The 14,876-nt window shown below is 44.0% G+C and overlaps 2 protein-coding genes across 3 annotated transcripts in view; both read left to right on the top strand.

Annotated features, from left to right (window-relative positions):
• Window positions 1–3,418: 3,418 nt before the first annotated feature.
• Window positions 3,419–6,742, top strand: LOC129827768 (small integral membrane protein 32-like). 2 transcript variants are annotated; one of them, XR_008755218.1, is made up of 3 exons: window positions 3,419–4,614; window positions 4,860–5,989; window positions 6,170–6,742. XR_008755218.1 is itself a non-coding variant. In XM_055888930.1 (2 exons), exon 2 carries the CDS (start codon window positions 4,901–4,903, stop codon window positions 5,228–5,230), a length of 330 nt encoding a protein of 109 aa, XP_055744905.1. In that variant the 5' UTR covers window positions 3,419–4,614; window positions 4,860–4,900; the 3' UTR covers window positions 5,231–6,742. The 2 variants fall into 2 exon arrangements, 1 of the variants encoding a protein (XP_055744905.1); XM_055888930.1 differs by having other exon boundaries at window positions 4,860–6,742.
• A 3,230-nt stretch (window positions 6,743–9,972) lies between these two features.
• Window positions 9,973–14,876, top strand: part of LOC129827767 (protein diaphanous homolog 1-like) — a 177,541-nt gene continuing 172,637 nt past the window's right edge. Inside the window, exon 1 of the mRNA XM_055888929.1 lies at window positions 9,973–10,719. Within this exon, the coding sequence (XP_055744904.1) occupies window positions 10,615–10,719 (105 nt within the window). The 5' untranslated portion in view covers window positions 9,973–10,614. The remainder of the gene's footprint in view (window positions 10,720–14,876) is intronic.

Below are 14,876 nucleotides of genomic sequence, written 5' to 3'. Positions count from 1 at the left end.
GTCCCTAGCCTGCTCTGCTCTGTCCCTAGCCTGCTCTGCTCTGTCCCTAGCCTGCTCTGCTCTGTCCCTATCCTGTCTGTTCTGTCCCTAGCCTGTCTGTTCTGTCCCTAGCCTGTCTGTTCTGTCCCTAGCCTGTCTGTTCTGTCCCTAGCCTGTCTGTTCTGTCCCTAGCCTGTCTGCTCTGTCCCTAGCCTGTCTGCTCTGTCCCTCAGCTGTCTGTTCTGTCCCTAGCCTGTCTGTTCTGTCCCTAGCCTGTCTGCTCTGTCCCTATCCTGTCTGCTCTGTCCCTAGCCTGCTCTGCTCTGTCCCTAGCCTGCTCTGCTCTGTCCCTAGCCTGCTCTGCTCTGTCCCTAGCCTGCTCTGCTCTGTCCCTAGCCTGTCTGTTCTGTCCCTAGCCTGTCTGTTCTGTCCCTAGCCTGTCTGTTCTGTCCCTAGCCTGTCTGCTCTGTCCCTAGCCTGTCTGCTCTGTCCCTAAGCTGTCTGTTCTGTCCCTAGCCTGTCTGTTCTGTCCCTAGCCTGTCTGTTCTGTCCCTATCCTGTCTGTTCTGTCCCTAGCCTGTCTGCTCTGTCCCTAGCCTGTATGCTCTGTCCCTAGCCTGTATGTTCTGTCCCTAGCCTGTCTGTTCTGTCCCTAGCCTGTCTGCTCTGTCCCTATCCTGTCTGTTCTGTCCCTAGCCTGTCTGCTCTGTCCCTAGCCTGTCTGTTCTGTCCCTAGCCTGTCTGTTCTGTCCCTAGCCTGTCTGTTCTGTCCCTAGCCTGTCTGCTCTGTCCCTAGCCTGTCTGCTCTGTCCCTAGCCTGTCTGCTCTGTCCCTAGCCTGTCTGCTCTGTCCCTAGCCTGTCTGTTCTGTCCCTAGCCTGTCTGTTCTGTCCCTAGCCTGTCTGTTCTGTCCCTAGCCTGTCTGCTCTGTCCCTAGCCTGTCTGCTCTGTCCCTAGCCTGTCTGCCCTGTCCCTGGCCTGTCTGCCCTGTCCCTGGCCTGTCTGCCCTGTCCCTGGCCTATTTCTTCTGTCCCTAGCCAGTGGGAGAAGAATGTGGTTATGAGAACACCTTCCTCTTGCCTATATTACATGGCTGAAGTGAATCTGGGAGAAATCCTGCATTGCGCCCTCCCATGATGTAATACCCATCCTATTATAGAGCCATACAGAAACAGACTCAAACCAAATCTTTCAGACATATCCTCTGGCGCCAGTGACCTTATTTATTTTAGATTTATATTGAATTAAAAACATTTTGATATTTAGGTTGAGATCACACAGTTTACATTTAGGAGAAGTGTAGCTAACTCTAAAACACTCAATCCTGTTTGTGTGGGAGTTACAGTATTTGAGGCAAGTTAAACTTGTGAAAACATTGGATGAGGCATATAAGGGAAGATATCACAAAGAGCCACAAAGTCTCCCTTCCTCCAAAACACTGCATGGCACGGGCCCAGTGCCCCAGTGAGCGGCGCCCGGCGGGGGGAGGGGTGGGTGCTTGTGTGTGCTGTGTACGTAATCCCTGTCGTCTCTCTCTCAGGCAACCCGCTGGGCCGGTTATGTCTCATTTCTCTCTCTCTCTCTCTCTCTCTCTCTCTCTCTCTCTCTCTCTCTCTCTCTCTCTCTCTCTCTCTCTCTCTCTCTCCCCCTCAGTCTTTCTCTAGCCTCTTTCTCTCTCTCTCTCCCTCTCTCTTTTTCTTTCATCTCTCTCTTTCTGTGTTCTCCCCTCCCTCCCTCCCTCCCTCCCTCTCTTTTAGGACTGTCTAAGGAACTTCTCTGTTCCCTTGTAAATTATTTTACAAGACAAAGACCCAGGACATGATCCCTTGCTGCTCCATAAATTGTTGTTCGTCTTTCTCGCTTTCTGTCGTTCTTGAATGTATGTGTTAATAAAGAAAGAGAGAGAGAATGAGAGAGCCGAAGACAGAGATAAATAAAATGTGTGTGTGTCGGAGACAGAGGGGAAGAGAGAGCTTGTCAGCGTCCCTAATAAAGCCTACTACAGTACAGCTGGAAGACAAGTGTTCATCATCCAAATTTGATTGTCATGGTGATGAGCAGAGCTGGGTAACAAACACAATTAGCTATGGAGAAAGGCATCTTTCAACACCTGTGTCAGTATGTACTATATATATTTCTCTCCTGGTTGACCCTCTCTGTCAGAATAGGTTGCCTCGCTCTGTAGGCAAGCTGCTTGTTAACCTCGTGTCAGGAGACTGGACTGGAATTTGGCAAATACGGGTGAGATTGTCACCAAGCGGAATGTAAAGAGATCGAGTTAGACAGCGGAGCACTGGAAAAGTGGGTCATTCTTATTGGGTGTTGAGTTGGAGGGGGGGGGGGCATGGAGGAGAGTGTAGGGAGAAACGTAGGCCTAGGGCATAAGAGTGTCACTTGCAAAAGCTATTACTATCTCCTTACCCGTCACAATTACTGTGATGTTGTCCCTTCCAAATGTAAACATGGCTTGAGGCTATACTTGTGTTCATCTGTCACAAGGAGATTTAGCCAAGCACTGGGGTCTAAATCCTCTTTTAGCATTTTATATAAGTTAGTGTATGGTTGCATAACAAGGTGATGACGTTTCACATGGTCGTCTAGAGGTGATTTAAGATGCAATGGCTTGGTCTTTATATAAAGGAATGTTACATTATTACATCATACCGTACCACGTCCTTTTTGTCTTCTCACTGATCAGTAGGAGGTGGATCTAGGACGCCATTCCACATCTACCTTCCATGTAGTTGAAGATGACTGCATCAGGGACAGGAGAGAATGAAAGGATGATATTGAAGTCCCTATGGAGAGTAAATTCTTGTGATCTTGTATAGATTCAGATGTATAATGTTGTTATGATATTAAAATGATAAAATAATAAGAATATTTACTCTATATTGCACATGAAATCAAACTCCTGTTCTACAATGGTGAATGTTTTTTCATCTTTCCTCGCTTGGCAGGTGTGTGTGTGTGTGTGTGTGTGTGTGTGTGTGTGTGTGTGTGTGTGTCAGTGGACCATGTCAGTCTGTCGTTCTGTTGTGACCACGACAGGTTCTCATGAATATGAACCAGCCAGCCAACCTTTTAAGGTAGTGCTGTTTTGATAATATCCAACCAAAATACCCACTGCAATAATGCTGGATTCCAATGGTCACCTTCACTTGAATATCTCTGACAAATGTCATCATTGTGGGTTCTATACAGGGGCTGTGCTGTATTCATGCCTGATGCCTGTCATCAGTCTCACTGTCATAGTACTCATCCACTCTCTCTGAGAAAAACTAACTTTCCGGCTCTACCAGAAGAATGTACTTGTATCATGTGCATTTTTCAGGAGAGGGGTTGGATGTGCGTTTACACATGAGGGTTAAGATAAATGCGTTCAGATTGCAGCCTAGTTGCATGTCTGGTTGGGGGCTGTTCCTTTAATTGCCCCCCCCCCCAAGCTCAGCTGTCTCTGTCTGTCTGTCTGTCTGTCTGTCTGTCTGTCTGTCTGTCTGTCTGTCTGTCTGTCTGTCTGTCTGTCTGTCTGTCTGTCTGTCTGTCTCTGTCTCTGTCTCTGTCTCTGTCTCTGTCTCTGTCTCTGTCTCTCTCTCTCTCTCTCTCTCTCTTTCTGTCTCTCTCTCTCTTTCTGTCTCTCTCTCTCTTTCTGTCTCTCTCTCTCTCTCTCTCTCTCTCTCTCTCTCTCTCTCTCTCTCTCTCTCACATGACACGCGTGACTTTAACACATTCCTGTCCAATGACATCTCCTCACCAACCCTGCGCGCACAGGGAGCCCATCCGGCGCGCTCCCTCTCTCCCCTCTCGGTAATCAGTCTGTCCTCTCCCCACAACGCACAAACCGAAGCAGGGAGGAATCTGTATGCGAAATGGAGAGTGAGAGAAAGAGCTCCATCGGGAGCTGGTGAAGAATATTTATGTATTCTATACATTTTCTATCTCTCTCCCACCATTCTCTTCGGGTCTGGGTCGATATTCCCGGCAGGGGATCGTTTTGAGTTGAAGGCACTCAAAACCGAGATGTATCGACCTTTCCTGGATATAAGAACGTGAGTGGCGCGCGAGAAGGAACCGGGAGTGAACCGGTGTGCCCCTTGCCTACCCTTTCTCTGCCCGCGTTCCAACCAAGACATTACAGCGCGCTAAGGAGCCACTTGGATCAACCTTATAAACTTTACCAATTATACCAAGTAGCCAATCAATTTGCATAGCGGGCGATTGTCACTTCCAGATAGGCTACTCTGGTGTTTACGGTAATAACTCTCATTGAAGAAATCAGAGGATTCAAATTGTTAATGATATCAGAGGAATTCCGTCCTCATAATCTCATCGCTACGGCCGGAGAAGCTCCTGCATGGCGGTTTAGTCCTACATCACCGGTAACGAGACTAGACAACCTATGGTGATTTTGAGTGACTTAGACATACATGGATATGCGAAGTTCAGTTCTGCGGCTTAAGGACAGGCGGCATATGGCCTGTTAGCGCGGCGGATTTAGTGTCAAAACAACACCGCCTCTATAGAGCGCGTCCTCCCTGGGAGAGAGTGGACAGAGCAAACAAAGCCTGAGGAATGCGGGCTCTGTTTCCCTGGATCTCCATCTCACCTGCGGGGACTCTACGCGGAACACACCAAAGTAAGTATTTGATTTGATTTGAGTAAGTAACGGATTCGTATGAGAGGCTATTATGGATAGAGACACTCAGTTCCTTTTCCGTGTTGACACTCCATGTCTTTCCATGTGCGTCATTATTTTCCACAGGGGTATGTAGCCCACTTGTGTTCTTATGGTCGTTTGTGAACTGTTTCAATACATTCGCATGATTGATCATTATATAGCTTGATCTGGGATTAGAAACTGTTATTTTATTCCCTTCCCAGTTGAACGTTGACCGGGTGGACGGCCGTTGACGCGAGAGGTCATGTTGAGACAAATCCTGCTGAATTCCACCAACGCGCTAGACTTCGACCTAGGGATGGCCCTCCAGACGCACGAGACCGTGTCCGTTAACGCATCTCACGGATCGGTGAACATGGCGGCGCTGCTCAGGCCCACGGGCAGCAGGGGCGGGATGCGGGAGGACGGGGAGCTGAACAAACCTGACCTGGCCACCTACTTGATAATATGTCTGTTGCTGTTTCTGCTCGTGCTGCTCATCGTTTTCTTCATCAACTGTCAGCTGAGGAACTCTTTCTTCGCCTCCATGCCCTACGATCGGTCTCTCAGAGAGGCCCGGACCTCCTACAAGTAGAACCCGATTCCAACTCAGCTGGTAATGTCTGTAGGATTAGGTAACGTGTGTTATGAATGTGTTCATGGAGGGATGTGTTATATTGACTATGCATAGTCCAGACGCTGTGCGTAACCGTTACGTGTTCATTTGGCACAATGACATAGAGACCTATTACGCTCCCTTTTCCAAACGGGGCTAAATGTCATTACGTGTAGGTCTATATAATGGTGTATGTTTTTTGTTTGTTTTTGAACATAAAACATTTTATATTACATCGCTGTAATGCGCTCTTATGTATATCTATTGTGTAATTCTGAGCTTAAAGTTTCATTATTTGTATTGTATAAAACTATGATTAAATATATTATATTTGTCCATCTAGTTCAATATGGCTATATGAAAGTCGTAGGGTGATGAGGATGATGATGATGATGATGATGATGATGATGATGATGATGATGATGATGGGGTGACACGGATTGATAGATGAATATCCAAGACAAGAGGTTTCATGAATGCAATCCCTGTATATTACGCGCTTTCATTTATTTTTTAATCAAGCCGACACTCACAATTTACTAGTGTAATTGCTCGCAGAACAAATGGTTTACGCTGATATACATCGCCCAAGACAAATTGACTATCCTTTTACCCAGAGGCCTCGCTGTCTACGCCGACTCCACTCAATATGTTGTTCCAGAATACCTTTGATGGAGAATGAGATACATGTCTCCATATCCACTAGATGCCGAGACAGTTCTGTGTGTGTGTGTGTGTGTGTGTGTGTGTGTGTGTGTGTGTGTGTGTGTGTGTGTGTGTGTGTGTGTGTGTGTGTGTGTGTGTGTGTGTCTGTGTGTGTGTGTGTGTGTGTGTGTGTGTGTGTGTGTGTCTGTGTGTGTGTGTGTGTGTGTGTGTGTGTGTGTGTGTGTGTGTGTGTGTGTGTGTGTGTGTGTGTAGTGCAGGTTTACCTTGAACGAATTCCTCAGCCAGCCTAGATAAAGACATTTTCATGGATTTGAGCACATGGGTAGGATTATTATTTCATGGAAATTGCTGTGAGTTTTGAAGTGAAAATAAAAGTCGACAACGCATCATTTGGAGGCCTGCCCTTCCTGGATTTGGGTCGACGGGGTCGGCATATTCTGAAGGAAAGATAAAGACATATTGTGGAAGGATAGACCACAGCTAATGCTGCCTATACTCTAACGTAGCACCATACTCAGTGATGTAAAGTACTTAAGTAAAAATACTTTAAAGTACCACTTAAGTGGTGTTTTGTGGTATCTGTACATTATTTTACTATTTATATTTTTGACAACTTTTACTTCACTACATCCTAAAGTATGAATGCTTAGCAGGACAGAAAATGGTCAAATTCAAGCACTTATCAAGAGAACATCCCTGGTCATCTCTACTACCTCTGATCTGGCGGACTCACTAAACACAAATGCTTTGTTTCTGAATGATGTCTGAGGGTTGGAGTGTGCCCATGGCTATCCGCAAATAAAAAAACACGAACAATTGTGCCAACTGGTTTGCTTAATATAAGGAATTTGAAATTATTTATACTTTTACTTTTGATGCTAAAGTACATTTTTGCAATGACATTTACTTTTGATACTTAAGTATTTTTAAAACCAAATACTTTAAAACTTTTACTCGAGTAGTATTTTACTTGGTGACTCACTTTTTCTTGAGTCATTTTCTATTTAGGTATCTTTACTTTTACTCAAGTATGACAGTTGGGTACTTTTTCCACCACTTCCCATACTTCTAGTTGAGTTTACTGCTGAGTCATTGAGACTTGTTGTGCTCCGAATCATGATCATTTGATTTGTTTTAGACAGGGGTGAAACTTTCTTGACACTTGAATGACCCGAAGATAACTCAGGCCAACCTTTGACAGAAAACGAGCCTGCTGTTTGTGTTTTAACCACTAGGTGGTAGCCTAAGACGGTCATTAGTTTTACCTTGAACTCCAAGGAAAATTATAAATAATTATGAAATCGTAAAACAAATTTCAACTAATGAGGAAACATAGTATTTCCATATCACAGTGAACTGCAGAGGTGGATTCGTTCTATTGTGGTGTCTGTTTGTGTTTTTAAGACATAGGCTGAGTAAAATATCTGTCTCAACTCCATATGTTGGGATCGTTAAAAATATCGACTATGCACCACGCCCCAAACACATTCTAACGGTATTTTGTCATAGTGAATCTTGCTGGAGCTGAGCTGGAACGAATCAAATATGACACCAAAAATATAGTGGGGGGGGGGGATTCGGAAATTATAGGCTACTTTATTCAAAGCTACATTTCCATCAATTTAAATTAAGCCTTCAACTTTTCTATTTATATTCAGTATGATTTGATTAATTTGTTTTGCATCTTTGTACTTCACATGTGATTTTTTTTCACATTCATCAAATTTACAAGAATGACTTGAGGGCCCTAATACCTGTCCATCTACTGCAGTGGTTCCCAAACTTTTTATAGTCCCGTACCCCTTCAAACGTTCAACCTCCAGCTGCATAACCCCTCTAGCACCAGGCTCAGCCACTCTGAAATGTTGTTTTTTTGCCATCATTGTAAGCCTGCCACACACACTATATGATGCATTTATTAAAAATAAGAATAAGTGTGAGTTTTTGTCACAACCCGGCTCGTGGAAAGTGACAAAGAGCTCTTACAGGACAAGGGCACAAATGATAATTTAATAATAATCAATAATTTTGCTCTTTATTTAGCCATCTTACATATAAAACCTTATTTGCTCATCAAAAATTGTGAATAACTCACCACAGGTTAATGAGAAGGGTGGCTTGAAAGGATGCACATAACATAATATTGGGTTGTATTGGAGAGAGTCTAAGTCTTAAATCATTTTCCACACATAGTCTGTGCCTGTATTTAGTTTTCATGCTAGTGAGGACCGAGAATCCACTCTCACATAGGTACGTGGTTGCAAAGAGCATCAGGTCCTTAACTGCGTGATTTGCCAAAGCAGGATACTCTGAGCGCAGCCCAATCCAGAAATCTGGCAGTGGCTTTTGATTAAATTACATTTTCACAGAACCGCTTGTTGCAATTTCGATGAGGCTCTCTTGTTCAGATAGTATTAAGTGGACTGGAGGCAGGGCATGAAAGGGATAATGAATCCAGTTGTTTGTGTCATCCGTTTCGGGAAAGTACCTGTGTAATTGCACACCCAGCTCACTCAGGTGCTTCGCTATATCACATTTGACATTGTCCGTAAGCTTGAGTTCATTTGCACACAAAAAATCATACAATGATGGAAAGACCTTTGTGTTGTCCTTTTTTAATGCAGACAGAAAGAGTTCCAACTTCTTAATCATAGCCTCAATTTTGTCCCACACATTGAATATAGTTGCGGAGAGTCCCTGTAATCCTAGATTCAGATCATTCAGGTGATAAAAAACATCACCCAGATAGGCGAGTCGTGTGAGAAACTTGTCATCATGCAAGCGGTCAGACAAGTGAAAATGATGGTCAGTAAAGAAAACTTTAAGCTCATCTCTCAATAAAAAAAACATGTCAGTACTTTGCCCCTTGATAACGAGTGCACTTCTGTTTGTTGTAAAAGCATTACATGGTTGCTGCCCATATCATTGGATAATGCAGAAAATACACGAGTCCTTGCTTTAATAAAGTTAACCATTTTCACTGCAGTGTCCAAAACGTCTTTTAAGCTGTCAGGCATTCCCTTGGCAGTAAGAGCCTCTTGGTGGATGCTGCAGTGTACCCAAGTGGCGTTGGGAGCAATTGCTTGCACTCTGTCATGGCTTTTGCGCCATCAGTGCAGATACCAACACATCTTGACCACCAAAGTTCATTTGAAGTCACAAAGCTGTCCAGAACTTAAAAAATATCCTCTCATGTTTTCCTGGTTTCCAGTGGTTTGCAGAATAGGATGTCTTCCTTAATTGACCCCCCAGAAATGTAACGGGCATATACCAGGAGCTGTGCCAAGCCGGCCACATCTGTTGACTCATCCAGATGAAACGCATATAATTCGCTGGCTGGTATGCAAAGCAGTGATTGTTTCAAAACATCTCATGCCATGTCACTGATGTGTTGTGAAACAGTGTTGTTTGATGAAGATATTGTCTGTATAGTTTTTTGGGCCTTTTACCCCAGCATTGTCCCAGCCATATCCGCAGCAGCAGGAATAATTAAGTGCTCCACAATAGTGTGGGGCTTGCCTGTCCTAGCCACTTGGTAGCTCACCATATAAGACGCTTCTAGCCCCTTCTTATTAATGGTATCTGTCGCTTTTATACATGTCTTACTAGACGAAAGTCGTCTTTATTCTCGCTCAAAAACTCCTGTGGCTTATTTTCAAATTGTCATGTTTCGTTTCTAAATGTCTGCGCAAGAGTGAAGGTTTCCTGCGAGAGAGTAACGGTTAATGTGATTGGATGTTAATTATTTGACTAGGCTACCTGTACTTGACTTTGTGCTGTTATTTTGCTGAACACAAGATGGTTTAATTGTATTTAATGGCAGTGAAATGAGGCTACTGAGACGAGAAAAAAAACTTACCCAAATATATACCCCCGTTGGAAAATATAAATGTACTGTTTGAATTTTTATTAAAAAAAAAAGTGAATCACATTTTTATTTGGCGTACCCCCGAAGCCATTTCGCGTACCCCAGTTTGGGAATACCTAATCTACTGTATCTCTGTCAAATCTCTCAGGTGTAGTTTCTAGTGCGCATGGCTCCTCCCCCACCCGTTCTAATTTGTCAGGACAGGAAGAAGACTACTGTGGATGTGTTTGAACGTTGTCACTCGGGAAAGTTAACTTGTTGCAGTAATGGACACGAATATGGGAAACCCACACGACTACCGTGTTGTATAGAAACAATTTGTATTAGTAGGAAGAACCGTCTATGTTCACCGAGTTTTAAGATATCTAACGTTAGCCACTACTGACAGGGAGGCATTCAATATTTGCAAGGATTACGGGCAACTTCTTTCTTTGGGACGACAACTGTGCAACATTAACTAACTAAAAGTAATGGTAAAGTTGTGTTTGGTGCAACAACAAAGAGTCGTCAAGAGTGGCTCCTATACGTTTTCCTCCGGCTGTTTGGGGGTACTTTAAATTTCCCTCCTTTTTCCATCACAGGCGGGGGTTCGGGTTATTGGCTAGCAGCTAGCTAGCCACTCGCTAATAGTAACTAGTCCAAAAGCAGTAACATTAGGCGAGTACATACAGGCATCAGGGGCTACCCAGACTTTTTTTCGTTGGAAAGGACAACTTTTCTTAACTTGGTAGCGAGGCGTCAGTTTGTTTTTGTGTAAAAATACGGTTATCACCGGGTGTGTTCGTGAGTTTATTTTTGTTCTCCCTTTGAGGAAATTGTCTAAATCACAATGGATCCTAATGCGGGGAATTCTGCTTCTGCTGCTGCTCCCAAAAGCAAGAAGGACAAAAAAGAAAAGAAAAATAATGAAGATGGAGACGGGAAAAAGAAATTTGTACGTATTCATATTTCACTGATTGTGAGTTAGTTAGCTTATGCACTCCTGTTCAATGTTATTTATGAGCTCTGATGGCAACATGCTGAACAAGTGTGGACTCATCAACAGCTACTTTTTGGTAGACCAAGTGGCTTGTCATTATATCACTTGTAACTCTGTCTAGCGGACCTGCTTGTGATTATATTTAATTTGCAACCAGTTATAACATTATTCAGCGTGTTTTGCGACAACTCCGAAATCTGCAAGGCTAATGTCAAACCTTGGTTTGTGAACACATGAGGAAGTAGTTCGTTAGCCATCTGCTGATACTCTGAAGTGTTGCAATGAGTGACATTGTAACAAACTGCATGACTCGCGGTTTGGAAACTGTAACCCGGTAGCAAGTTATGTTTTATTTTGGAGATAATTCGGGGTTAACAGGTTACTGTCTCCGGATTGAACCAAGGTATATTTTAAAGTACATTACAGATATGGAAAAAAAAATATTTTACACGTCCGCAAGCAAATTCATTGTCTCCCTTGCAGGCTACTATTCGGAAATGTAATTTACACGTTACAATGACAGAAACGATTTTGAATGGGAAATTGATTTAAATATCAACATAAAGAATATGCTACTTTGCATCGTAGAGTTAAACACTGACGTGTTACATCGCGCTGACTGTAGTAACCTGGTGGAGGTGATGTAGTAACATCATAGCCAGTGAGTACCCATGGCAAGAATGGGTAATTCAATGTGATGAACGATGTCAGCAAAATGTCCACGAAAAGTGGTCTGTGTCATTTTCGGTTGATAATCTCAGCTCTAACAGAGGTCATTAGATCGACCCTACCTGGACACACCTCAAGCAGAAATAACCCTTCCCAGCATGCACCACTGCCCCCACCTGATGCTCATCCCACCAGACGGAGGCCACTGATTGGCTGATGGTGAACACACCTCGTTTTAGGACACTAACAAAACCCTTGACCTCTACCTGTTGAGTTGTTCAGATTTGGGGGGTTGCAGGGGGATGGATATTATTAGTAGATATTCCACAGTGGATTAAAAAGAGCAGTGTTAGAGATGACATGGCTATGAGGCTGAGTCAGATATATGCATACAGCTGCAGAGTATGTAGCCTAAAGCGAGTGCGCTTTGTCTGTCCTAACTGGATAAGTGACTTGTGTAATAAGTCTGCTATGCCAGAGCAAGCAGGCAGAGGAAGGCTTTCGCTCACTGCAGGAATCTCATCCTCTACTTGTACCTTTTCCTCTCTTTGACTACATTTTTAGTTTTCTTTATTTTCGTCACATTCGCATGCTGTCTGTTGTCTTTGTCTCTGTTTTAGCTCATGTTGTTGAGTTCGATGAGCATCTGGAGGATGGAGTTTTGTTAGGCATGGATCAGGAGATCATTGATCCATTGCTCTATGCTACTGACGTAGCCCACTAGGTGACGATCGCTATGGTAGGCCCATGTGTTGAGTCCTTGGATTGGGTGGGTGTAATGTGTTGTTTGTCCCAGTGTCAGTCAGGCTGGACACAGCTTGTCAACTCACTGAGGAGAAAGTGACAGAGGTGATAAAACATGAGACAGCCTCTGATCTTCAAACATGCTGGCTGAAGAGCTGTGTCAAGAACAGTGTCAGTGTATATCTCTGTGTTGGTGTGCATTCTGCATTATACTTGTGTATGTGCACACCTGCGTGTGTGTGTGTGTGTGTGAGAATGGTGAAGACCAGAGAACACACCATTCTTTGCTACTTAGCTAACTTTAGTAAATCCCTCTCTCTTCCCTTTTAGGGCGTATATCTAAATATTGGATTATTGTGTGTGGTCTGCAGGTGTTTGACCTTTTAATGTTAAACTTTATCTGGTGTAGTAAATAGTAAAATGAAGTAATGGGCTGTTCAGTGACAACATGGGCTCACCTTTTAAACTCAGTTGTATTGAAAGAATGGGAGTCATTTCTGCTTTTCTTTGTCAAACATCCTTTTTCTTGGACAGAATCCCGAGCGTTTTTTCGTTTACATTTTTCTCTTCATTTAGGAAAACAATCAGGCTACAGTACAAATCCAGCTATTATTTCATTTTACTATTTCAATGTTTCTTTACTACGTTTCAAGATTTTAGAAGGCCAGTTTGAGTTAGTAACTGCGTGTACATACATACATCTGCTTGTTGTTCGCTAACAAAGACACAAGCCTTCTGACTCTTCGGTCTATATTTGTTGCAGGAAGTTGTGCAAAAATGAAAAGCAGGAAATTATTTTTTTTCTTCCCCAGTAACCATTCTGTCACTACACTACCCCTCCTCCTCACCATCTATTGTGGCTGGGCCCAGAGGCACCAGTGTGGGTAGTAAATACGTTTACACAACTCAACTCACTGTTGATATTTTGGACCATACTCTTAAACTGAGAAGGCGCACTGGGCTGCTTCATGTCTGAGAAGGCGCACTGGGCTGCTTCATGTCTGAGAAGGCGCACTGGGCTGCTTCATGTCTGAGAAGGCGCACTGGGCTGCTTCATGTCTGAGAAGGCGCACTGGGCTGCTTCATGTCTGAGAAGGCGCACTGGGCTGCTTCATGTCTGAGAAGGCGCACTGGGCTGCTTCATGTCTGAGAAGGCGCACTGGGCTGCTTCATGTCTGAGAAAGCGCACTGGGCTGCTTCATGTCTGAGAAGGCGCACTGGGCTGCTTCATGGCGTAAGCATGCAGGTCCTTACTCCAACACAGAGAGCGATGAACGAGGGGATGGCATAACTCAACTGGAGCCCTGTTAACCTGCCATGTTTAGCCTCCCCAACACAAACACACACACACACTTCTAGTATCAGGGGATGGCATTCCTCAGCCAACCCCTGGTCATCCCAGGCACCTTGTTAAACTGCCATGATGTTTTTTTTTCAGTGAGTCTGACCCATGTTTCAGGTGAGAACCTGACCTCTGATCCTCATGGTCGTGGCAGGCCTACTCAGAGCTACACGCCTGTTTGGTCAAGGGATTATTCACTGAACCCTGGCTGGCCAGCATACTAGTTATGTTTCCTACTGTAGTTAGCATTAGCTAGCGCTAATAGCAGTTCATATCATATCGGCAACTAAGTATGGTGATATAGTATGGTGATGTGCCTGGTAATTCCCAGGCTGAAGGCTAGCACAGGGTGTATGAGCTGTGTGCAGCCATCAGAAGTGCATAGTGCTTGGATCTGCCAAGCATGGTCATGCACACGCCCAATCAACCACGTCTAGATCCTCTGTGTGACTGATCCCTGACAGCACTTATCCATTCCAGCTGGTAGACTTTCCTTTTGGAGTCGCATATTTCCTGCTGTGGCTTTGCCACCTGTAGGTTCTGCAGTAGGTTACATCACCATAGTAATGCACACTTCCTGATTTTTGTTGTTGTTGTTGCTTGCTGTCCAATAGGAGAGTGCTGCACAACTTACTAAGGTGTCTCGCCTCACCCAGACTTAACATGAGGATATCTTAGGGTCAAATTAACTTGAAATTGCCCATTATAATCTTTTAGTTTTTGATTTTATCCCAAGAGTATCAATTGAGTGAGATGCCGAACTGGTATCTTTAAGTCATGGTGAAATTCTTGAATGGTGTTATTGGAAATGGTTGCCACTGTCTCGACCTAGAGTGGGGAGTGGTTTGTGTGTGTAGCTCTTTACTGATGGCCAGGGATGTTGAACTATGAGGATCAGCAGCGACTTACCTACCTGCGTCTAAGTGCTTACTCAAATACTCTTATGGACGTGCAGACATAGACACCCACTAAGAGGGGGCTTTGTTCGAGGGCTTCTTGTCTAATCCACCCCAAACCACACATTTCTAAGATTAACAGTGTTAAATAACACGTATATGTTATTTTTGTGGAAATCTGTTGCCAGCTCAAGTCGACAAACCCCCCCCCCCCCCCCCAATGCTCTCTCTCTAGTCTAAACAAACTGAACAATCAATTTAGGAGTCTCTCTGAGTGAGTAGAGTCAGTTGCTATGGCAACAACGGCCCTTTCCCACAGACATACGTCGCATTGCAAGATGGTACTTGAAGGAGAAACTGAGTTGAATAATTTGGTACACTATTTTGGTTGGGCACATCTAAGTGAAATATCTACTTTGTCATGACAATATAAACAGATGGTATGGCCATACTTGTCTAGA

The sequence above is a fragment of the Salvelinus fontinalis genome, chromosome 29 (assembly GCF_029448725.1).
Source record: "Salvelinus fontinalis isolate EN_2023a chromosome 29, ASM2944872v1, whole genome shotgun sequence".
Taxonomy (NCBI): Eukaryota; Metazoa; Chordata; class Actinopteri; order Salmoniformes; family Salmonidae; genus Salvelinus; species Salvelinus fontinalis.
The sequence above is the reverse complement of the archived record's forward strand: the minus strand, read 5'-3'. Positions and strand labels throughout refer to the sequence as shown.

Excerpts from the sequence above, each read along its gene's own strand:
- LOC129827768 (XM_055888930.1), top strand. The coding sequence starts at position 4,901 with ATGTTGAGACAAATCCTGCTGAATTCCACCAACGCGCTAGACTTCGAC.